We start from the raw sequence: 24,125 nt of genomic DNA, 5'->3' as shown, positions 1-24,125 counted from the left end.
AATGCTCTATAACCCTTGCCCAAACTGACCAGTTCAATTCCATCAAATTCCATGGTGTCTCAAATGTCAAAAGCAGCTCAGTTTGATGTGAAGTCTCTCTTCACCAGATGTTAATACTCCAAGATCAAAATCAGATACTGAGAACTAAATGAAATTCATATGACCTGATTCTTACCATCTGAGTCCTCCTGCCCAGGGTTGTATCTGAGGCGGCAGTTGTCCCTGTCATCCGGGACACCATCATTGTCATCATCAGGATCACAGGCATCTCCTTTGCCATCCTGATCGTGGTCAGCCTGGTTAGCGTTGGGGATGTAAGGGCAGTTATCCTGGTTGTTCTGGTGGCCATCTTCGTCTATGTCCTCATTGTTGTCACACTGGTCACCAACAAGGTCATTGTCTGCATCAGTCTACCCCAAAAAAGAATTGTACAGAGTAATTTTATTATTTTTACTCAATACGAAAGTACAGCCTGGTACTTGACTGTTCAACACTTCTCTTCAAGGGCTTCTGTAGTGACAAATACCACAATGACTGAAGTACAAGCATAACCTCAAGCTAGTATGGCTACTTATTCTCTCAGTGGGTGAGATCTGGTCCCCAGGGTATTTGCAGGGCAGGGCTTTATTTGCAGATGAACTAAAGCAATCATCACTGCACTTCCCTTTCATCTGGTACAAAGGGGTCTCACAACATGAGATGTGAAAGTGAGCAATACAGAACCACCTCTTCAGCTGTCCAGTACAGGAACTGATAGCAATTCCTGTGTTCTTTTCTCTGCCCTTGTTCTGATGTTACCATTAAGGAAACTGTTTTCATCATTTACCTGGTCTGGATTGTGCATCAATGGACAATTATCACACTGATCACCAACCCCATCACCATCTGTATCACTCTGGTCTGTGTTGTAGACGTAAGGGCAATTATCTCGTTCATTAAAAATGTCTAGGGGAAAAAATCCAATGACATATTAAAAAAATCAAAATGATACAACATCCAACACAGATAGCCATAGACTGTAGGAGTCACCAGTACAGAAGCAAGGCTCTAAAGGGGCTCATAAGCTTTCTAATTGCTAAAACATGATCACTACAAATAGTTAAGACTAATATTAGGAAAAAAAGTTATAGTATCAATTCCATTTTTCCTATGATGACAACTTTTTCTGTATGTATTTTTCTATGGAAGAATAAGGGCTGATTATGTTTTAAGAATTTAGTCCGTTTCATTGAATAACAGGTAAAGAGGTGTGGTATATGTTTTAAAAATACTTTGGTTTGGATTTTATTCCCCCACTCTAAGAAACTGCATAGAATGCACAGCTATATCATCTTCAAACTTCTTACCTTTTGTATAGAAACAACTGTATTAATATTCAGCTGACTCAGCATTAAATAATTTACCAGACCATGTGCATCATAATTGTATAGCATCATTAATTGTACAGCGTGCCGAATTTTCAAAAGAAACCGTTCCTCCTCTGGAAACTTCATTATAAAACCAGCAATCTACTTCAAAATTATAAGATTAAAAGAAATATACACATGTTGGCATATCTGTCTGGGAAAGATACAAGGACACTTCCCTGTATTACATGATCCTTGTATATTTGGATAATCTTTCAGCCAATAACATACGATTGGATATTTCTTCAAATGCAGAGCTACCATTAGTACTAGTATGAACCTGATGATCAGAAAGAGGATGAGAGAACATCAAAATTTGCAGAAGCTGCAGTCAGATAAGCATCCAAATGTTTAAAACATTATTGAGGAAAACCCAGAGCTAGATTTCTTCAACTTTGAGTATTTCTGTATCCCCACACACTTGAAATGCCGCAGGTATTTTTTGATTTTTGAACAATATGCAAATGTTTTTCCCTCATCTTAATTCTGATGAAATTATACAGGAATGTACTGATGGAGGAAATAAGGACTTTTAACAATATTTTAAAACATACAAAAAATGTGTAATTGGATTACCGTGAGTTTTGCATACTTATACATTCATAGAAAAACAGATTACTTTACTATGGATATTGTCTTATCTGTGTGAATGCTCTGATGTTCTTTTCCCTCCCTAAAAGGAAAAGGAAAAGTCAACACAAGTGTCATATTAGACTCTGATTACTTTGGAACACAAATGAAGGAAAGATTTTTTTTCTTTTTTAAGATTACGTTGATAAAGGCTTGCTTGATTTATTCTTTAGTAATATTAATTGTAGTCCATTAGGGACCGTATGGGCAACTATACTACACGGGGCAGATGAACCTCAGCCTTCTTTGTCTTCTACATTTTTGAGCTGCTAGACCAATTTTACGCCACGTATAAAAACAAGTACCGCATCTTACTGGACATAAAGCAAAGTGCACTTGTGGAACAGCACCTAATTCTCAAAAGCGAAATTCATACCATCTCCATCAATGTCCACAGCACATGAGTCACCCTCCCCATTGTTGTCTGTGTCAATCTGAGCAGGGTTGTGCACGTAGGGACAATTGTCACAGCGGTCACCAACTTCATCCTTGTCATAATCAAACTGGCGAGGGTTGAACAGAAGAGGGCAATTGTCCTAGTAAGAAAAAAATAGATTTCACAATGTAAATCACAACTCATGAGAGCATGCTGTGAAGTGGTACTCCTGTTCAAAAATCAAATATTAATCCATTATTTTTTCAACGGACAAGCTGTACCTATACTGAAGGTCTTGGTGGTAACCTTGGTGGTGGTCTTGGTCCAGGATGGCATCTGGACAGCCTGGCTCATTGTCTGTTTTGTACAAAACATGTGAATTGTGTTCCATATCTCACAGGGAGAGCAACAGGCATTTTAAACTGAACCTCTACTCAGACATTTAAATAAATGTGTGTCACTGGTACATGTACTTGAAAAAACTCAGAACATGTTACAAAGTCAGGTCAACTTCAGCTGCATTTTATAATTTTTGAAAAACAAAAATGAAACAACGAGAATTGTTACTCTGACTTTTTTGAAACAAACTAGTGTTAGTATTTTCAAGTTTATATTACATATTATGATTTTTCAATTTAAACAAGTATTGACTTTTTGTTGGTTGTGTTCTATTGAACAAGATAATAAAATATAAAATGTTTTTAAACATGTTAAAATGAAATACTCTCATTTACCAAAAATATTTTCTCTGAGACCATGAGACCTGAGACCTCCTAATGGAATTTTGCAAATTTCCTATCACTTTAGTTTCAAAATCTGCCAGAAGAATAACTCTTACATTTCACATATTCCCAAATTGTGCATGGACTTTTGCATAGGCACAAGAAATTACTCAGTGTGCAATGCAAAGAAGAAAGAAAGAAAACCAAAACAGTGGGAGTGAGGGCTACATCAGTAGCATGGAATCTGAAGAGAGGTCATCAGGAAAAACATCTTTAAAATATTTTACTCTGCTAAATAGAAAAAACCCCATATTTAATAGGAAATAATTTTTAGCAAAATATTTTAAATTCCCCAGAAATACATTTCATATACTCAATGGCAACATATAGAGGCAAGTCAAATTCTTATGCTGTTCATAAAACAATTTCTATCTACAAATTTTAAAAATACACATAGACTATACTTTATCAAATGATTATTTGGGGGTTTTTTTTAAGTTTTCCAAATAGAGACCAAATGAACACACCTCTTACCCAACTTGAACCATCTGAAGCTCTAGAGCATCTAGGTTCCTTCCGAAGGGAACAAAGAGGAACAGTAAAATTCTGTTACTAATTCACTCATCCTACACATGTTCTGAAAAGCCAGGGTGAAGCAAACTCTCAAAGTGCCTCTATCTTTTTGTTGAATGTACAAGGCAGCAGTTTTAGACTAAGTGTCTATCTTTTAGGCTCTGCAGGTAAAGGAATTTGTCTTCTGGGCAGATCTGAGGGCAAGTATGAACCAGGCTATTTTCCTCCTATCATTTTCCTGTGATACTGCCTGTGTTTATAGTTGTTTTAGAAACAAGTTACAGTGGATAAAAATAACAACATATATGTAACATTCAGTAGCTTTTCAAATACAATAGTCTTGTCATTCTCCCATTACAATATAAAAAAATCCAATACCACTTTTCAATAAACTGTTTTCATGTACATAACTGAACTCTAAACTGTTACAGATTAGTTCCTGGGGTTCCCCAGACTGTTTTGCTCTCAATAGTTCTACTCTCCTTTGACTGAACACAGCTTTACTCTGCACTACACATCTCACAGGGAAAGAAGTGCAGAATAACTCAGCTGAAGCTCTGAACAGTAAAGTTCACATCTATTGTGATGGTTTTCCTTAAAATCAGATGTTTAGGTCAAATGTACTGCAGACAGATACATGTCTTACTTTGTCATCTTCAACGCCGTCATTGTCATCATCCTCATCACAAGCATCTCCTTTGCCATCTTTATCAAAGTCTTCTTGGCCAGAGTTAGGCAGAAGGGGGCAGTTATCCTGGTCAAAATAAATAATCAGAAGTTATGTTTACATTATATCAGAATAACTTGCCTGAGCAGAAGAGTAGATATGGTACACCAGAGACTATAAAACAAGAGCAATCAGCAAAGTACTATTTACAGTGCCTGTTTTTTTGTTGCCAAAGGTAGCATTCATTTGCTGCTTTCATACTGTAAATTAAGTGAAATGCAGCTGGCAAATCATTCTGTTTCCCAGCTGCTATTACAGTGACATTTCTAGTAAATTTTTGAGGGAACTAGCAGAGAACAAACACACCACATGCACAGACATGCACTTTTACAACAACTTTATATAGGCAATTCATGAGATATGTTGGAAGATTACATTAAAAATGACAAGGTTTTGTTGCCAGAAAAATTAAAAAACAAGCCAAGAGAAGGTCTTCAGAAACAGCTGTTCATATGGAAAGTTACTACACAGCAATGGAAAGTACTACACAACAATGAAGGGGAACACTCTAAGAAAGGATTTTGAAAAAAGTGTCTTTATACTTTTCTGCAAAACACTACCTTTGCACTCCCATGGCTTTAAAAATAATAGGCAAAAATATCTCTCTATTTTGTATCACAGCTTTGTAAAGAATGATTGTTTTTAAATAAAAAATTCTTAATTTACACTGAAAAATAAGAGTAAAATAGCTTGCCAAACTTTTAATATGCACTTTTAAATACTAAAATCAGCTAAAATGGATTGCAATTCTACCACTTGCTATGCATAAATACATCTGTGAAAACACACTTTGTTATTCTAATTTTTGCTCATGTTCCAGATCTACCTCACCCAAAACTGAATATGTCAAAAGAGTGCAGAAATATCTCTTTTGTAACACATACTCTAAAAAATAAATATTATAGCAGGATGTTTTCAATCTCAGTGTTTCTAATAGTACAGATAATTTAAGAAAAAGAGAACTGGAAATATTGTGGAAATATAGTGAAATATCGAATCCCCAAAATTTTTACCAAATACCTGTGAAGAGTCTTGACTGTCCACCTCAGCTCCAGTTACCAATGACACAGTGATACAAAATTTTTGAAACAATGGGAGAAACTAGTCACAAAAGTAAGTTAATTTTCAGTCACTATCACTTCAAGGAAAAAAGTTTTTTAAAATCAAATTATTCAAAAAGAGTATTTTTTAAAGAATATAAGGGCCTGAAAATTTATGGTATTTTTAAGGTTGGGATTTTTTTGATACTTTTTAAGGGTTGGTGGGTGGGGAGGTCCCCTTAAATGAAGCACTTGTGTCTATTAGATCAACACATATTACACAAAACATGAAACAATCTTTGGAAACACAATTTTTTCTGAATGGGTTCAACATGTTCTGTTTAACCAGAACTAATGCTTTGTGTTACATCACAAGTGAACACGTGCAGATTCTGATGACAGGAACTGAAAGAAGTATATATGAACTGCAACAGCTGAGTTGGCTGAATCCACAATGAACAGACATCAATTACAGTGAAAAAGATCAACATTTGAGGCCCAAATTTCCATCCATACCTGAAACTCTTGAGCTGATAGAGCCCAGATTCCCACAAATGACTTATTCTCTCTGATTTCAAACTTTCCTAGTCTCTTGATCTGTACGTGCTTTATCTGCTACAGTAGTCTAGAGCTTAGTAATTTTTGCATTTCTTTCCTCATTTTTAAAGCAGCTTTTGTGCTAGAACTTCAAAAAGATTTATAGGTAGATCACTTTAACACAGAGGAGAAGCAAAAATGTTTCAGGTCTGGGAAAAGAAACCCTCAAAAACCTCAGAAGAGAAAGCCTTACAGCCATGAGTGATTAGCAAAATGCTGCCTAGTGAACATATACAGGTTGTCAGTGGTCCCATAGGTAGGTGTTTAAAATTGAACACCTGCATATGCCTTCTACTCTGACAAAACTCCTCCATCCCAGCTGCTTAATTTGCTGCTGCAAACACTGTATGTCCCTCTGTATTGTGCCTGTCATTCAACCATCAGCAAGGCCACCACTCAGAACTAGGATCCAGGGAACTGCCTGTCAGGGGGTGCCCTCACCCCTCAGCTATTTGGGCTATTGTTAAACTGATGGAACAACTTTCAGCCTGGTTTCATACATCAGGATAAGACCTATGAAGAGGCTCACCATTTTTGAGCAATTCCCACTGGAAGGAACCTCAGGCCATGAAACCAAGAAGGACTTACTGTGTGCTTCAGATGAGCACAGAACCAGGTCCCAGGGAACATACCATGTGGACACACACTACTAAACCTACATGCCACCATTTTTAGGCTCCCAGGTGCTGATTTTTCTCATTGCTGTAGTAACGTTTCATTGTTCAGTACAACAGCACAGCTGCACAGCAAGATTGGACAGGTCCCATTTGCCAGGTGTAGAGCCAATGGGCAGGTCATTCCCCTTGGGAGGGTGAGAGCTGGGATTTCACATCTCTGAAGGGTGAGAGAAGCTGAATCTCTCATCCTATCCCTGTGAGCCTTTGCAATAAGGAGAACTCTAATTAGTCACATTCTTACGCTCTTAGGTTCCTATTGTTAAAAATTATCTCAGGCACTGAATCCAGATTTCACAGTGTGTGGTCTGCTTAACTCTTGAAAAGGAAGGGTAATTCAAGACAGCACTTTGAACCCTAGCCCTTACATGGCTGTCAGTGTCTTTTTACAAGCGCTGCAGGTAGGATTTCACGCTCCCCTGGGCCCTGAGATTCCTGTTTGGTTCTCACTAGATGTGTGCTTCTCACCCATGCATTAGGCAACTCCTGCTCAGTGTACTAACTCCATTCACAAGCATCCCAATTGTCCATGTATTCTGAGTAGGAAGAAATCCAAAGCAGAGGACTCTGGTTTTAATTTTGAGAATCCCTTACTATATCTTACCAGATTAAGTGAATACACATTTCACAGCATCTCCTAGAAAACGAGCATGCTGTAACAGTCAGATCTTACTGAAAGCAATCACCAGCTTCATGAATTAAAAGGGTTACTCGGAACTATTTAGGAAAAAGTGAACATTTTGTTAACACATGGCATTTTTATCAACCTTTTTCACCTACCTTCACACAGTGGTATGTTGCATTAGCAGCACAGACCAAATTATTATTAGGCCAGCCATCCAAATCTGAATCCTCACCACAGATGCGTCCATCACCAGCATAACCTGTCCTACATTCACATTTGTACATTGGATCACTGAAATGGCCCAGATAGATGCACTCTGCAGACTTATGGCAGCTGTGTGTCTTGTCCTTGCACGGATTCTCAGGTTCACAGACCTATAAAGGATGGAGCATATTCACTGAAACCTGATAATCACAGCCAACTGTTTGTGCCTCAACTTTGTCAAAATCAGACCAGTTATTTAGAAGTCTGAAGACAGAAACTTTGTTTTGATTCTGGTTAGTAAATCATACTGCTCTGTCAGTTCACAACTTCAACAAATATGTACAATGACAATTATTAGAACAGACCACAGGAAAAATTGGACATTATTTAAAAAGAAGTTAAATTGGTTAACAATTTCAGAACTGTATCTGCCTTCTTCAAGATGTCATTAAACCCCAGAAATTACCTGCAACAGAAATGAGATTGTACTCACTTCTTTTCTGTAGTGTTCTGCCTGACAGTATAAAACGACTACCTTATTTTCTTAAATCAAAAAGATCCTAAAGAATTCTGGTGTTCACCTCATGTAGGTTTTTTTACCTCTCCCTTATCACTACATTTTTCATTGACAGTATTTGAGAATCTTACACAGATGGTTCACATGTACAATTCACAAGCTGAGCTAACCACAAATTGATTCAACAGCAACAAAGAGAGGGCAAACCATAACTTCCACTTCAACATTTTTGTCTTTTCTAGGAAACTGTAGTCTTCAACCTCACTTCTACTTTCTGCTGTCCTTTACCATCAATAAGCTTTGGCCCCATGGCATTTATGGAGTGAGAACTTCAAACATTTGTCTGATAACACTGACATTAACAGCATATTTATGAAAAAAACAATCCTAATTCTTCAGTTTCCCTTCTCCAGAGCAGGTATATTAAGCTAAGAGAAAGGAGTGCAAAGCAGGGAAATGTTTGCTCCTGGAATTTTAGGCTCATTTGGTACAGCTGAGCAAATGGCTAAAGAAAATCAAACTCTTTAAAAAAGCCAATCCCAAATTCACTGTTTTGTTACTCAAAACAAAAGTACTCTGAAACAACAGTTATTTATTTCAGACTATTTTTCTTTGGTACCCATGTTCATCTTATGCCATCATTCAAAGATACTTCAGACGAGAATTACTCAAAGCCATCAAATTCCCTTCAATATCGCTTACTTGCTTCTCTGTCTTGGCAACTTCGAGCCCTACTCCATAGGGCTGACTTCCTTTATAGCGTGGAGGACACGGCAAGCAGTGGAAACCCGGATTTGTGTTCACACAGCGATGGACCTGATTCACTTTAAAGCAAACATCTGACACAGCTATACACTGCAGGTAAAGGAAGAAAGAAAGAAAGAAAGAAAGAAAGAAAGAAAGAAAGAAAGAAAGGAGAAACCAATGAGATGGCTGTGTAATTCAAAAATAATGCATTTTTCATGGTGATTTCCTGACGGAAATGGAAACAAAGCCAATACCTCATCAAGATCCTCACAGACGGTCCCATTGCCAAGGTATCCTGCTGGGCATGCCCCACATGACCAAGACCCATCCGGGTAACTGTTGCATTCTGCTCCAGGAAAGCAAGGATTTGACAAACACCCATCTGGCAAAGACACACAAAACTGAAAATTAAGCAAGGAGCATAAAAGGCATGTAAAATCTCATTTAAGAAACAGGTATTGTCTGATCATTAGCTTAAATCATGTTGATGCAACAGTCTCTTATAAAACCCCTAAAGTTAGGATTATTAAGTACATTTACAACTAATTTTATTGATTTAATATGAAAAAATTACAGATTTCTGCATCCAGTTGAATGCATTACAGCATATTCAACCCCTATTTAAGAAAGGCGTACTTGTTCAAGAAAGTTGGTATCGCGAATATAAATAAAATCCCACTAAATAGTACTAAAAATAGTTAAAAGTCCTCTACTGAAACAAAGGTATAATTAGCAGATTCCTGTAGTGTCACTTCATATTTACCCTTTAAAGAGATAACAGCAATAGTAATTAGTCAGACTGAGTAAAGAATGAATACCAACCAATTGGGCAATCCTTCTTATTGCACATATCATGTTGCTTGGTATCTCCCACACACGGCTTTCCTCCATACTGGGGCTCTGGACTGTTACAGAGGCGGGACCGCTCACGAATTCCTCCTCCACAGGTCACAGTGCAGGCAGACCACGGCGACCAAGGACCCCACTGGCCATTCACTAAGAGATGCAAAAGAGCAGAGAATCACAGGCAATAAAGTGAGGACAATAACCCTTCATCACATCCCTAACTAGAGACAGTTTCTCATTATGTACATAGGATGATGACGGCAGATGTTTGCACTAAGATAGCAGTATTTCAGAAACAAACAAATGAAAAACACCCAACTGCTTCATAGGCATTTTTTTGGCCAATAGTTCAAAAAACAGCATGCCACCCTCACTGGATATGCAAAGAGAAAAAAAGGAGGAAAAATTATATGGAAGGAAAGTGAAAGTGTATGGAACGAAAGGTCTCTAAAAAAGGTTTAGAAGTATAGACAAACAACAAAGAATTATAATAGCAATTAATTTTGTCCCGTGTGTAAAAAATGCATGCATAAATATTGAAGAAAACTGATTACTAGGGGATTCTATGCCCATTCCTAACAAGTACAGAGACAGCTTCCTTTTAGAAAGGAAGTGTTTATTTTTGATATGCAGAGATACGTTGCAAAAATGGAAATTTTTCAAACTCTCAATATTTAAAGCCAAATTATAACTTGGAAGATTTACAAAACCTCTGACTGCATTGTTGCCTTCATTTTCAAAACGCGCTTGTGTGCTATTTCACTTGTAAGATAAAACTGTATTTTCCACCACAGAAATTCACTGCCATTTAGATCTGAATAAAGAGAAGGAATTCATCTGGAATATTATTGTGTTACTTTCGATTCAAGACCACAGACATACCTGGACATGGAACCTTCTCACACTTCTCCGTTTCACGCCCATTTCCCACGCAGTTCTTCCCTCCCATCTGGGGAACAGGAGAATTGCAGAGGCGGATGCGGGTGATATTTCCCACTCCACAGGTAACGGAACAGGAAGACCAGGGAGACCAGTGACTCCAGCCACCGTCTTGACGTACTGCCAGAGAAAAGAGCAAAACTCAAGCAAACAGCCCACCTGCGGCAGTAACACAAACTCACTTGTGAGGTTAGCCTTCTAATGAGCCTCTCACCACCTCTGATGAATGCCTCACCTCTCTCCCACCATTTCATTCGTGAAGCCCAGCATACCAGCTCAGGTACTCAAGAATAGCTTTCTCAGGAATTTCAGTAACCAATATATTACTAACAATTATGTCAGACATTTTACTTAAAAATAAACTTTTCCAACAAAACAAACATTTTTTCAAAACGCACATTTGGACATCTTGCAGTCTCAGCTGCTAGATATTGTCGTAGGTGCTATATTAGCCCAGGTATCACAGGTATTTGCAATAACTACACTTCTGGATTATTATCCTTGTAAGTGCCTTAAACGTAAAAGCGGTTGGATATTTTACAGAAATCTTCCATGATTACTGTATTCTTAAACACAGCTAAGTTAATGGAACAGCCCAACAATCAATGAATGGCATATGTAAACACAGCCTTGCATATCATGTTTACAAACTAAGTGTTGTCTCCAAACTGAGTTTAAACAAAATACTCCAGTTCATAATGCTAAAGAAAGGATCACTCATCATCTTTTTTTTTAATGTAGTTGAGCCCAGACTGTACATACATACTAAATTGTCAGGAAAGGGAAGAATGTGTGAACAGGGAAAACTGACAAAGAATCTAATGACAGCTACTTTAATTGTGCATATAGAATTTCTCAAGTACATACTGTCCTGACTGAACTTGGTTTAGCTTTGAGATGTCCAAAGAAGCTTCTAAAAAGGAAGAAATTTATTACTTACTGCGATGGTCACATTTCTTAAAGCTGCACATCCTTGTTTGGATGTGTGGGCCTGTACAAGCACTCCTGGTGACATCACAGGACCTTCCTCGCATCTGTGTCCCAGAGCCACAGGTAACCGAGCATTTTGTCCAGTCTGACCATGGTGACCAGCCCTCCTCACTGTCATCAGCTGCAGAGCAAAGGATAAGAAAAAGTGCATAGTTTGAGAGTTGCTCTATTATCCTATTTAGAAGATACTCTCTTCTCTTTTTCTGCAGAGTATGTACTTTAACATTTAGATCTCTCCTTTTCTTATTTTGCTTTCCCAAGCTGCCACTGATATTATGGAATTATGGAGAGGTTAGTTCAGATAAGAATCCTGGATCTTCATGAACTTGTTTGCAGTATGTTTGCAGGAAGCACTGATCTGTGAAGGAAGAACATCTTATCTCTAGAATGGACCGAGCCAAAACCTAAGTCCAAACTGCCTTTGGCTTCAGAATATAAGTCAGTGTGATAAGATGTGGCCCCACCTTTGAAAGCTGCATAATGGTGAACATGATCAACAGCACACTGTATGAATATGCCCTATGCTCTGACTGGGCAAAAAAAAAGTGAAACATGACTGGGGAGAAGCATGCTTTTAACATTTTATGCCCAAGGTAGCTAAGAACATTGTCATCTTAATTCTAAGCAACCAATATAATCAATGAAGATAGACCAAGTCCTTCAGAGGGTAACTGAAAGCACCCAAGTTACTTTGTATGATCTTTGCAGACATACAAGTTCTATATTTGATCTTACCTGTCTTGACATCTTACTTGTTTTGAGCTTTCAAAAACACAAGTAGTGATTCTAAATAACGCCAAAGACTACCTATCTTTCTCCTCAGCTAAATACTCACAGTGAGAGCAGACTGGACAGCATTCACCGTCAACAAACACTGGATCAGCACAGGAGACTGCTGGGCAGGTGATTTGATTGCACACAATTTTGGAATCCTAAAAGAGAAGAAATCAAATTACTGATTTATGCTCACAGAGAGGTAAATGAAGGTAGGCACCTGGGGAACTATCATGTGTGGAAATGTTGTGCTTTGTTCTATCATGGACATAGGGACTACTTTTATAAATGTCACTAAGTCCAGCCAAGCTCTAAGTAAATATGACCTGACATGGACAGGTGAGCTGGAACTCCATTTTTGCAGAGAAGAATATTTCCAAAACCTTACCTGGCAAACGCATTTGGTGCAGCTATCTACAATCCAGCTTTCATTATCTGCAAAGACACGGCCATCCTGCCAGCAAACTGGTTGGTTCTTCAGTGTTTTGTTAGGCCCAATCAGTTCCCACATAATTTGGTTCTCTTCAGACTAGAAGATGAAGTTAATGAAAACAAATTGTGTATTTCATAAGCAAACTGTTTTAAAGGAAGGATCATCACAAAGAAGATGATCAAAAGTATTTCAGTCCTGCATAGCTATTCTTCTGGCAACGGTACAAACACAGTAACACAATACTAAGGGAAATCTGTCCTTAGCCATTTTGCTTTTCTCTAGTACAGCTCATCTTTAGGTGAGAAGATTCTAGTCCTGACACATACAGCATTAGTAACAAAATTCCTTCAGAAATAATTAGCTGATGCAGAATAAGAAGAGGGGCAGATTTCAGCAAAACATGACCATTATACTTCAACTGTGAAAATCCCATACATTTGCTTGCAGTTTACGTACCCCATGTAGCCACTTACTGATGTATTCCAAGAAGGTGGAAACAGGGTAATAAGGCTTTACCAGTATGCAAGCAAGGTTGGGATTGCTAGCTTTCAATTTCCAAACCTTTAGAAGGATTTTCCCTGTATATGAGTGCAGGTGTGTGTGTGTGCTCTTTTAGACTCAGTCTGTGAAAGCCAAGCCTTGATTAAAGTGTTATACTCAAGAACTACCAAATTAGCCTCAATGAAAAGAAGACATCTTTACATTATGTAGATATACTAACAGGTGTTCATGTGTAATACAGAAATCTCTCTTAAATTCCCTGGCATAAAATAAGGAAGGAAAGAGCACTGCACAGCAGACGTCTGTCAGTTCTCCAGACTTGCAGGTACCTACCACTTTCTGGAGGTTATCGGCCAAGTTGTTCACCACGATGCGCAGGCCGGTGAGCTCTGTGAACATTGATCCCAGCTCCTCGCAGGAGCGGTCGCAGAACTCGGCCTTCGCCGGTTTCTCACCCACGTACTCTGTTGTGACTGCAGGGCCCAAGTGAAGGATTTCAGTGCTCTCATTGATGGTGTTCACTTCAGCTGAGAGCAAGAGAACAAAACAGAAGAGCAGCATATACAAAGTTCTTCCACAGATTACAGATTCCTGCTGAAATCACAGATTGGCACCCATGGGCAGGGTTTAAACACATCTATTTTGGCACAGCTTCATGCTTATTATACCCAAGAATAAAAGAGGGGTTAGATGTCAGCTGGTTCCAATTATAGGCTTTCCCTTTTCAAAATTAAGAGCCAAGCTATGTCTCACATGGCCCTCACTTCAAAATTGTTGGCACTGCAACACATTCATTTATGAAGAAGGCTAACAAAAGGACACAGCATCAAAAAAGCAAGCCTATTTTATCCACTCAGACATAAAGGGTTTCAGATTTTTTCATGACCTATCACATTTCCTCAAGACAAAGAAAAAGGCAGGAGAAAGTTTCCTTGCAGAAAGTCGGTGCTCTTATTCGGTCCATAAATTCCACAGTTGGATCAAATTTGGACCATTATGCAATGTATACCAGACTTTGGGCTGCTCTATATTGCACTGCTCAGAGCTCAGAGGAGCTGTTGTAAAAATAGTTTCATTCTGAAGTGAAATGGAGATCAAGCTATGATCAGACAGATTATTTGATTTGTCACTCCAAACACTCCTCAAAATGGCAGATTGTAATTAAAACAGAACTTTGTATGCTCTAGACAGGGAGAACTGGACATGTTCTAATATAATTTTAAAAGACATCCCTGTCTACAGTAAATTCCTGAAAAAAAACATAACAGAAAGCATGATTTTAATTAACAAAAAAAAGCAAATAGATAATTAAATAAAACAGTCTATGCTGCCTAGTCTATTTAAATGCTTGACATGAGTCAAGCATTTAAATCTTCATCAGGTAAATGTCTTATGGATGCTTTCCCTAAGGACTCCATGATAAAGTTGGTACCAGCTATACAGCAATCCATACTTCCCTATCTCTTTATTAAGACTTATTTACCGGATTTGGTGATGTTGGAATAGCTCAAGGTTACCAAAGAGAAAGGACGAGCATAGGATATAGTAATTTAAAAAGAAAAAAATCAGCACAGGAACATGTGCCATAAAACACATGCTTCAAAACCCCAATACCATTCAGTGTTGACAAATCACCGAAGGTGGGAAAGCTTCAGAAATGTTAAGGGCTTGTCTTGTCTTAATGCTTTACAATGTAAAGTGTTATATATAACAATGTAAAGTGTTATATATAAATATAAAAGGAAATGAAAACAGAAGCATAGTATTCTTCATTCATTTGGAAGTTTAAAAGTAAAAGAAAAAATAACAAACCCACAATATGACATTAAGTGACTGCTTCTCAACCAAACTTAAAATTATTGGCTTGATGCGCTTTTAAATAAGCTATGAAACATCTGCCACCAGCCAAGGTCTACAAAAAATTATTCGCAGTTTTCCAAAGTCAAAGCAATTGTCCAGCTTCATTTACAGGATGGGAGAAAACCACATAGCAGATCAGAACTCTGTGTCATAACAGTTTATTTCAGCTGCTTTTTGATTCCCTGGAAAGAATGCAATTTTCCTACCACATTGAAACACTAGATTTCTCAGATCCCCCCACAGCACTTCTCAGATCATTAATTTCATATTTTTCAAGCCAACATGGAGTGTGCCTTGACCGGAACATTCTGAGGACATTAATAAAGTTGCAATCTCAGCAGGAAACATAAACCAAAACTATGTTAGAAGAACTAAATCCTCACTTCCTACTGGTACTTGGCAGTGACTGAAAGAAGATGCCTGGGGATCACTGGGAAATCAGGTCTCTGCTGCTGGCTTCCTGCTAATTTCCTAAGGACCAGATGATTAAAATGAGAAACCAGAAGAGCAAAATGCGCATCCTCTCACATATGTAAATATCATTCTGTTGATATAACTCAAGAAAGGGTTTTTATTGATGTGCCTATTTAGGTGTGTTTTTGTCATCTTTCCTATTCAGTGCAGTGTATGAATCCTGTCTAAAAGATTTGCAGGTACCACACTACAGACATACTTTCCTACCTCCAACCAAACAGCATTCCCTAGCCACCATTTCACCATATGTCACATTCCCATATTAGGCTTAAAGACACATTGGGAAGACACAGTCCTGTCTCCTTTTGTGTCCTTAGGGCTGAGGGAACTTCATTGGTAACATCAGCCCTGCTGTTACGGGACATTAACACACAAATATGTCATCTTGATGCCTGTAGTTCAGTTAAATGAGTGAGCCATCAAAATGGGAAAATACCTTGTGGTCAATAACATCATTCATGGCTTTCCAACTGTGGTAATTGTCATTAGCACCATCCCCCAGGTTTCAATACTGGGCCCAGTATTGTTTAAACCATCCACCAACGACTTGAATGAAGAGACAGATGCCTCCTCAGCAAGTTCACTGATGACACAAAGCTGGGAGGAGCGACCAAAACCCCCAAGGGCTGTGCAGACCTTCAGAAGAACCTCAACAGACTGGAGAGACGGCAGAGAAGAACCATTCTGCCCCTCTCCTCATCCTCAGCCACATCTGGACTACTGTGTCCAACTCTAGGCTTCTCAGTACAAGAAAGATACGGAGCTCCTAGACTGGAGTCCAGCCACAGACTACAAAGTTAATTAAGGGATACCTCTTGTGAGGAAAGGCTGAGGGAGCTGGGCCTGTTCACCCTCAAGAACAACTGAGCAGGGACTTCATCAAGGTGTATAGATATCTGAAGAGGATGGAGCCAGGCTCTGTTCACAAGAGGCACTGGGCAGAAACTGATGCAAAGGAAGTTTCACCTGAATAAGAACAACTTCCTTATTGTGTGTGTGGGTGACCAAGCACTAGAACAGTTGTCCAGAGAGATTGTGGAGTCTTCCTCACTGGAGATGCTCAAGAATCATCTGGACACAGTCCTGTGCCAGGTGCTCTTGGCTGACCCTCCTTGAGCAGGGAGGTTACAGTGATGACACCCTGTGGTCCTTTTAACCTGACCCACTCCATGAGTATGTAATTAAGCAGGATAGGCAATGTGAGATTCTGACATGCACATAAAAAACCTCTCAAGTAATTTTGATGGCATCACTGTGATATTAGTTCCTTTCTGTTGCTGCACAAGAAATTTCCTTCTTGTAGTGTTTTCTTGGTGTTGCAAAGTAAAAGTAAAAATGTTGTGAATTGAATTATTTACTAAATAATTCCCAGAAAGGATAAAAAAAAAAACCCCAAATCTGTATAATTTATAGAACTGAAAATTTGGCAATTGACAGATGTGATAAAAACACATTAAGAAAATATCATCTGTTGGTTAGCTGTGCAAGAATTCCTCTTAAGGTATGTATTAGCATGAAGAACTCAGTTATTCCTTAAACTCCCACTGGTTTCTTCTTCATAGCAGAGGTACAGTAACATCCCATTTCTACTTGGTGACATTTAGTACTCCTCTGCAGAAGTCAAGATCTACTGCGGTTTAGTTTATTGGTTTTGAATAAGCAAGGAAAAAAAATGAGTTCAGTCTGCTTAACTGATTTTCTGTATGTCACATATTTTAGCAAAGTAACACAAACGGTGGCATTTCAGGTGTCAGGAGTTTCAAACAAAACCCTGAAGTCCTGCCTTGTGCACCCACAACATTCCTCTGACAGATTGAGCTGGCTCTGATTCTTGACTAAGCTCTCATCAGCTACAAGCATTGGGAAGTAAAACAGTCAGCACCTCCTATGAGCTTGAGTACAAAACCTCAGCACATATTTGACAAATAATCCTAATTCTTTTATGAGGAATCCACTACGCTCCTACACATACAGTGCCCCCCTTCTGGCGGGGTAAGTATGAACTGGACTACCAAGAATGTAGTCCAGTCCAAGAATGTCGTCCAGTCCAAGAATGTCAGCCCATAACACACATACCTTCCACATCTCTTCCTTTGATTTCTTATTTTCCTGAGGTTGTTTTGATGAACAATACTTTGGGAGTCAAACCCAAAGCCTCTTTCAGTCAAAGGTATTGCCAAGGAATTCAGTGTCTTTAAGAATGGCAGACTAGCTTGTTGGCCCATTGACAGTCAGCAGCAGAATTCAGAACCAACATTATCTGTCTCAAGTGCAAAGAATTGCAGAAAACTCATGTGTGAAAATATATATTTTCCTACATATGCTTTTTTCCCTTCCATTTCTACTAATTTCTGGCTCAACACTTTTTTTCCAACTTAAAAACAGAGGTTCAGAGTTATAAACTTAAGTAACTGAACTAAAATAATAGGCTAGACAGTAGAAATGACATCATATAAACATATAACATATAAGTAGCCATTGCAACCAAAAAGCAACTCTTTCTCTTTTTCATTCCAAAAAGATCTGTTGCATGGTTTCAGGATAATATTTCACGACTGACATTTCTAATTTTCAGATTCAACTGAACAGTATTAACAAGATAAAAAAAAGCCTTACTTGACTGGCTTCTCTGGCATCCTTTCTTACGCAGAACATCCTCTATTGAAGTATCAAAGATTAACTGAATATTTTGCAAAAGACCCTGTAATAATAATTTTAAAAAGCAATTAAAAGCAGTAAGATCAACTTTTGAGTAACTAATAACTGACCTGTCTCAATTCCATGCTACTGACTGGATTCAGACATAAGCAAGTACATAAAAAACAATTTACAAGGCACTAAACCTGACACACAGAAAAAAAAAAAAGTGGTTATAGCTTTGTTATAGACAATTTCAGTACTATAAAACACAAAGCTAGATATGTTCTGAAACGTCATAATAAAAGATATTAATCTGATACAAGCTCAAATCTCCATTTTCATAGGGAAGTTTAGATTTGTCATAGGGTTAAAGCCAACTTTCCTGCACCATCACACTTCCATCCTCAGCCAGTCCTTCCCATGCACCACAGTTCACTGCCTCCTCCATTGTGCTGACACTACGCTGAGACAACACTCCAAAAACAGGTATCAGACTGGTATCTACTTCACTTGGGGAAGAAAAAAAACTCAAAGAAGAAAAAACCCCACTTAATTAAAAAAAAGATTGTTTCAGTGAGCCACCTAACGGTACAGCTTCAGAACCTGTTGTATGAGCACTACTGATGGAGTAACTCAGTCATGGAGGCAGGCATGGAAAAGCTGTGGGCAAGAATTTCCAAAGTCCCTGCCAAAACTGATCATCCCATGGAGCCAAACTCCAGCATGTCAGGCTCTGGCTGAAAACTAGATGGCACAACATGATGAGAAATAAAGGGCTTTTTGAAACTTTTGGAGCCATGAGTTCAAGTCTGACTTCAGCCGTGTCTGAAAAGGATCCACCTCCTAAAGCAGTTGGGCCAGGTCACATCACTAGATTATATGAGGCAGAAGGTCATTTTCATTTGATAGGAAAACCAGAAAGCTTCTAATTGCTTCATCTCAAATGTTTTCTACAAAAACAAAAATCTCATTCACAGGACTGGTCGAGACTTTTTATTCTATTTATTTTAAAAAATTTTTCCTCTTTTTTTAAATTTAAATTGAAAAGAAATATTCAAAACTGCAGACCAGGGTGTTCTGTTACAGGATGGATAAACACCACAAGCTTCAGCTCCATTAAAAATTCTTTTTTTTCTTCTTTTTTCAAATAAAAATTAAAAATATTGACATGTCCTCATTATTTGAATAGATATATTTCAATGTAAAAACAGTTCTTCAAGAAATTTGCAAAAAATTCTACAAATCACCAACAAAATCCCAACATCTCTAGAAGTCTTACATCTGGAAGAGAAAAGGGATGGTTGCATAGGACGAAAAACTGGTTTTGCACACTTTTTTTTGCTTTAGACTTTGCTTTGCCTTTGCTTTCAGGAACCCAAAAATCACACAGCACAGATCCAGCAATTAATAACAGCACACTCTGCTTGTTAACACCTGTGACCCCATCAAATCCAGCAGGCATTGGGACAACAAAACTGCACCTACTGCATCTTCCCAAACTACTTGCAGTTACCTTCCCAAAACACCAGAGACCCAAGCTTCTGCAGGTCACCTACCCTGAAATGATTCTCCCGAGTGGACCCTTTTGCCACGTACAGCCTGCTGCTCTCTGCTTTCAGCTGCTCATAGAAAGGCTCCTCCAGGATGAAGCTGTCAATAAGGTCACAGCCAACATAGAGGTTGTAGTTCTCCCCTGTTATCTGCACGGTGAGGTTCTTCCACTGTGAGTCAGCAAGGTCCACATCCTCCAAGGAAATCACGTTCTGGAAGCCATCCACCCAATAGATAAGGTCCAGGGTGTTGGCCCGGCCATTGGAAATGATCTCAAACTGCCTCTCACTGATGCCGGGACCCTCTAGAGCAAGGACAGTGCCTCTAGACTGCCTGTCCTGCCTCAGGGTGGCTGAAAGGATAAAGCCCTCATTCTGCCGTATTAGTTTTACGATCTTTTTGAGTTTCTCCGGCTTACATGGAGGTATATGGTCAAACCGAATGAACCGATATGCCGGCACACTGGGGTCTGGGCCCCGGAACACCTTTGCTCCAATTGTCTTTCGGTTTATGTTACTGACTTGAAGTAAATCAAAGGTAGTCTCCTCTTCCTTGTCACCATCTGAAAAAGTTAACAGTGTGTGACAATGTGTCTACAAAAAGTCTTACAAGAAACAGCTCTGTACAGTGCACTTAGTAACTGCAATTATATGACAGGCATTAAGGACAAATTAAAACCAGGACCTTCCATATGGAACTGTTCCTACAGTTGGAACTTGCCATATGGAACTGTTCCTACAAGCAGGCAAGTGAATTGTATTTTCTACCTGACATTTTCATTTACATGACAATTCTCTCCTTCTGTGCGTACAAATACTTTTTATTATACATTTATACATGTGGCTTCATATTTTATAGCACTATATAGTTCATACTTGTACATATATATATATATATGCTGTAGGCCATGTATATGCCTACACATGGATGCATGTAAAAATTTATTCATTAAATGTTTTTAATATATATGAATGGATAAGGAATTTGAGGCAATTTCCATATTTTCATTACCATATAGTGGAAAATCAAATTATGAGACTCCATGTGCCTACACGATGACTGAAAAAAAGCCTTTTAAAGACTGCAACCAAGAAATGAGATGTAAACGAGGGTCTGGCACTGTGCCAATTTGTATTCTACTTATATTTGGTCAGTAGATGTCTATTTTTTTTTTTTAATGTTCATACTACTCAGTGATTCTGTTTATGTTACTTTCACCATACATTTCCACCACATAGCAAAGTATATTATCAATTATTTCTGGGATTATATACATTTTAATCAGTAATTTTTAATGAAGGCAATTTTGAGATACATTGTGAAATCTTCATTTAGCAGTAGCAAGGTATATCTACCAAAAATATACTAGGCACTTCTAAAAAAACCCTTTATGATTACTTTGCCCACTGTAGTTCAGGTAAGCCAACACTTTACAGCTTTTAACTTTGGGAGTTAGTCTGTATCCAGTCAAGAAGTGTCTGAACTTACCCTGAGCGTTTGAGGAAACCCACAGGGTTATCAAGCCAGCAAGCCACAATAACCCTCTCCTCCTCAGCATAACTCCTAGGAATAAACCAAAAAGTAGGAGGTATTAGGGAAATTGTATTTATCAACTATAAATAGTGCAATTTTTCCCATGAAATGCCATAAACAGCAACTATACAGGTAAAATCAGAATTTTTATTTTGACTGATTCTTGTAGCACTTATTCTGGGTCTACTCTTGATGGCAGAAGTAAAATGTGACATCAGGTGAAGAGGAATTATAAATTTAAAGATCCTTTTAATGAAACTGTCCTTAATAAAAAGGAAAGACATACAGAAAATACACATATTAATTTCTTAATAAAATTTCAGTAGCTGGTATAGAGACCATATGACACTACAGGAGATACAGCTTATTGCTAGCACATCTTTGCTTTGGAGCACAACATTCAGCCAAAAATTTTCGTAGGATAATGGGATCTAAACAGTTAATAGTTCTGACTAATAGAGGTACTTTTCAGTACCTTTTTCAGTGCCATGATACAAACTCCTCTGTCTTCCACATATGTATATATCCATATATCCATATATATATATATATACATATATATATATACACACACACACAATCCTCTGCACCGAACCATAGCTGGATAAAGCAACTCTTAACGTGATGCCGGGTTTGTCCCGTAGCACTGTGCAGTTATAAACCACATAATTGCATCTCCGTATGTGTCTCAGCTCACAATGAATGGAGCAGAAGCATTCCCCGGAATGTGCAGAAATCCATTTCTCCGGGTACAGCCAAATAACTTCAGCACTGCCAACTCCACACATTATTGCAAGGACTCGGGGATGCCGCCAGCGCTTCCTGTCTACATTTTCTTTGTTCTTCACAGAACTCTTATTACCTGGCATCCCCAGGGTACCACCGCTGGCGCCAACTACCAGCAGCCGCCAAGACGCCTCTCTCACCGCTGGAACCCAGCGGTTCCCGGCGGGACAGACCCCGCCTGGGCGGCAGCGCTCTGCGGGCAGGTGCCACACACCCGCCTGCCCGCGGCTGCCCCGCTCACCCCGCACCCCGAGTCCCGCGGGGCCGGCGGCGGCGCGATGCCCACGGCCAGCTCCGAGGGGCGGCGGGACAGCGGGCTGACAGCCTCCTCCGCCGCCCGAGGGGCTTCGCGGCGGGCACGGCACCTCCCCGCCTTGCGCCTCACCTGGCACGGGGAGCCGACGGCGCGCTGGGGCTCTGTGCGGCGGGGCCGGTCGCGAGTGGAGCGCGATGCGCTGCGCCGCTGCCGTCGCAAGTCCTGCACTGCCCCGCGCCCCGCGCCCACGCCTTTATGGGCTGCGGGCCGGGCCCCGCTGTCAATCAGCGGCGCCGGGGCGCGCCCCCGGCTCGCCCCTCCGCGGCGGTGACATAACCCCCGCCGCCCCCTCCCCACCTCGCCTACCTGCGGGGCCACCGCCGGCCCGGGCCCGCCCCCGGCGGGCGGTGCAGGGGCGGTGCGGGGGGCGGGCAGGGCGGCGGCGGCCGTCCCCCGGGGAGCGGGGCGGAGGGGAGGGGAGGGGAGGGGAGGGGAGGGGAGGGGAGGGGAGGGGAGGGGAGGGGAGGGGAGGGGAGCCGAGCCAGCCGTCGGTGTGGCGAGGGCCGAGAGCCGCAGGGCCCCCGGGAGGCGGCGCCAGGCCCCGCGGCGGGGAAGGAGCGCGGCCGGGGCCGCCGGCGGGGCCAGCCGAACCGGGTTCGCGGGCGAGGAGCGCGGCCTCGGCCCCTCCGGCAGGCCCGGCTCTCCCGGGAACGCTTGTCGCTTGCGAGCGCGGTGCTCGTGCCTCCGTCGCGGAAAAACCCGGCCTTCTCGAGGGCTCAGTTCTGTCACTTTTACCCTTTTTATTTTTAAATTGTACGGCAGCCCAAAGCCGAGACTTGCCCCTGGTCAGTTGGCAAAGCGCTCACTGGATGTCAGCCAGCAGCTCCTCGAGTGAGCCCCGCACCTCGGTCCCGCTCTTCTGCACAAGAAGCAGCATCTTTCATTCCATGGAAGGCGTTGAGGGCTTATTGAGCCGTGCTCCTTGTGGACAGAGCCTTGGCTTGGGGTTAGTAAAAGCGGCACACAAGAAATCTCCCGCTTAGGCTGATCGTCGTCACGTTAGGAGAGCTGGGAACTATCTCCACAAGCAAGGACTCCAGTCACAACCATTGAATTTTAAAGGTCAACATGCTGAGGAGCAGCCAGCACAGCTTCCAGCATCCCACTCCGCAGGGAGCAGGAGGATGGATCCTGTAGTAGGTCTATGCACAGGACCTGCTGTGACATGCAGATACATTTCAGAAGTCAGTGGAGAAGACCATGATCCCAGCTGCTGAGTCCTGAACTGGGGTTGCAGAATATCTGTGGAAGAATCCTGCAGCTGTTGTGTAGAGGCATAAATTTGGTTCAGTTGCCCGCAGAATCCAAGAAATGTAGCCCTGTCAAATGCATAGGTGGCCAGACTTCATAAATCTTAACACACACACAGAAAAAGGAAACCAAACCTAAACCCAAACCCAAACCAAATCCCTCCTCTGCACAACCACCCCCCACCCAAAAGATAAAAACAAAACCGCACCAAAAAACCAGCACGGGAAGTCATTAACTTTGCCCATCACAATTTGAAATTCCAGTAGAAATAGGTGTTGATATTTCAGAGCTCAGAAGACTTCAAAAGGCTCAATCTGTCACTCCAGCAGAAAATGCCAATGCAAGCACTGCTCCCTTTCCTTTTGCCATGGAAGCTCATTCCAACTTGGCTGG

The 24,125-nt window shown here is 40.4% G+C and overlaps 1 protein-coding gene across 2 annotated transcripts in view; it reads right to left on the bottom strand.

Moving 5' to 3' along the window:
• THBS2 (thrombospondin 2) overlaps positions 1-22,823 on the bottom strand; it is a 33,016-nt gene extending 10,193 nt beyond the window's left edge. The window contains exons 1-17 of one of the 2 annotated variants that reach the window (XM_063390559.1): positions 22,788-22,823; positions 21,335-21,409; positions 19,852-20,408; positions 18,272-18,356; positions 13,655-13,848; positions 12,776-12,916; positions 12,449-12,545; positions 11,564-11,734; positions 10,567-10,743; positions 9,661-9,834; positions 9,093-9,220; positions 8,794-8,946; positions 7,526-7,744; positions 4,354-4,461; positions 2,413-2,572; positions 827-945; positions 176-410 (exon numbers count right to left, since the gene is read on the bottom strand). In XM_063390559.1, the coding sequence (XP_063246629.1) occupies positions 176-410; positions 827-945; positions 2,413-2,572; positions 4,354-4,461; positions 7,526-7,744; positions 8,794-8,946; positions 9,093-9,220; positions 9,661-9,834; positions 10,567-10,743; positions 11,564-11,734; positions 12,449-12,545; positions 12,776-12,916; positions 13,655-13,848; positions 18,272-18,356; positions 19,852-20,408; positions 21,335-21,404 (2,788 nt within the window). In that variant the 5' untranslated portion in view covers positions 21,405-21,409; positions 22,788-22,823. The other variant, XM_063390558.1, reaches the window with a different exon arrangement.
• Positions 22,824-24,125: the final 1,302 nt, after the last annotated feature.

The sequence above is a fragment of the Prinia subflava genome, chromosome 2 (genome assembly GCF_021018805.1).
Source record: "Prinia subflava isolate CZ2003 ecotype Zambia chromosome 2, Cam_Psub_1.2, whole genome shotgun sequence".
In the NCBI taxonomy this organism is placed as follows: domain Eukaryota; kingdom Metazoa; phylum Chordata; class Aves; order Passeriformes; family Cisticolidae; genus Prinia; species Prinia subflava.
Note: the sequence above shows the minus strand (reverse complement) of the source record. Positions and strands in the feature narration are given on the sequence as shown.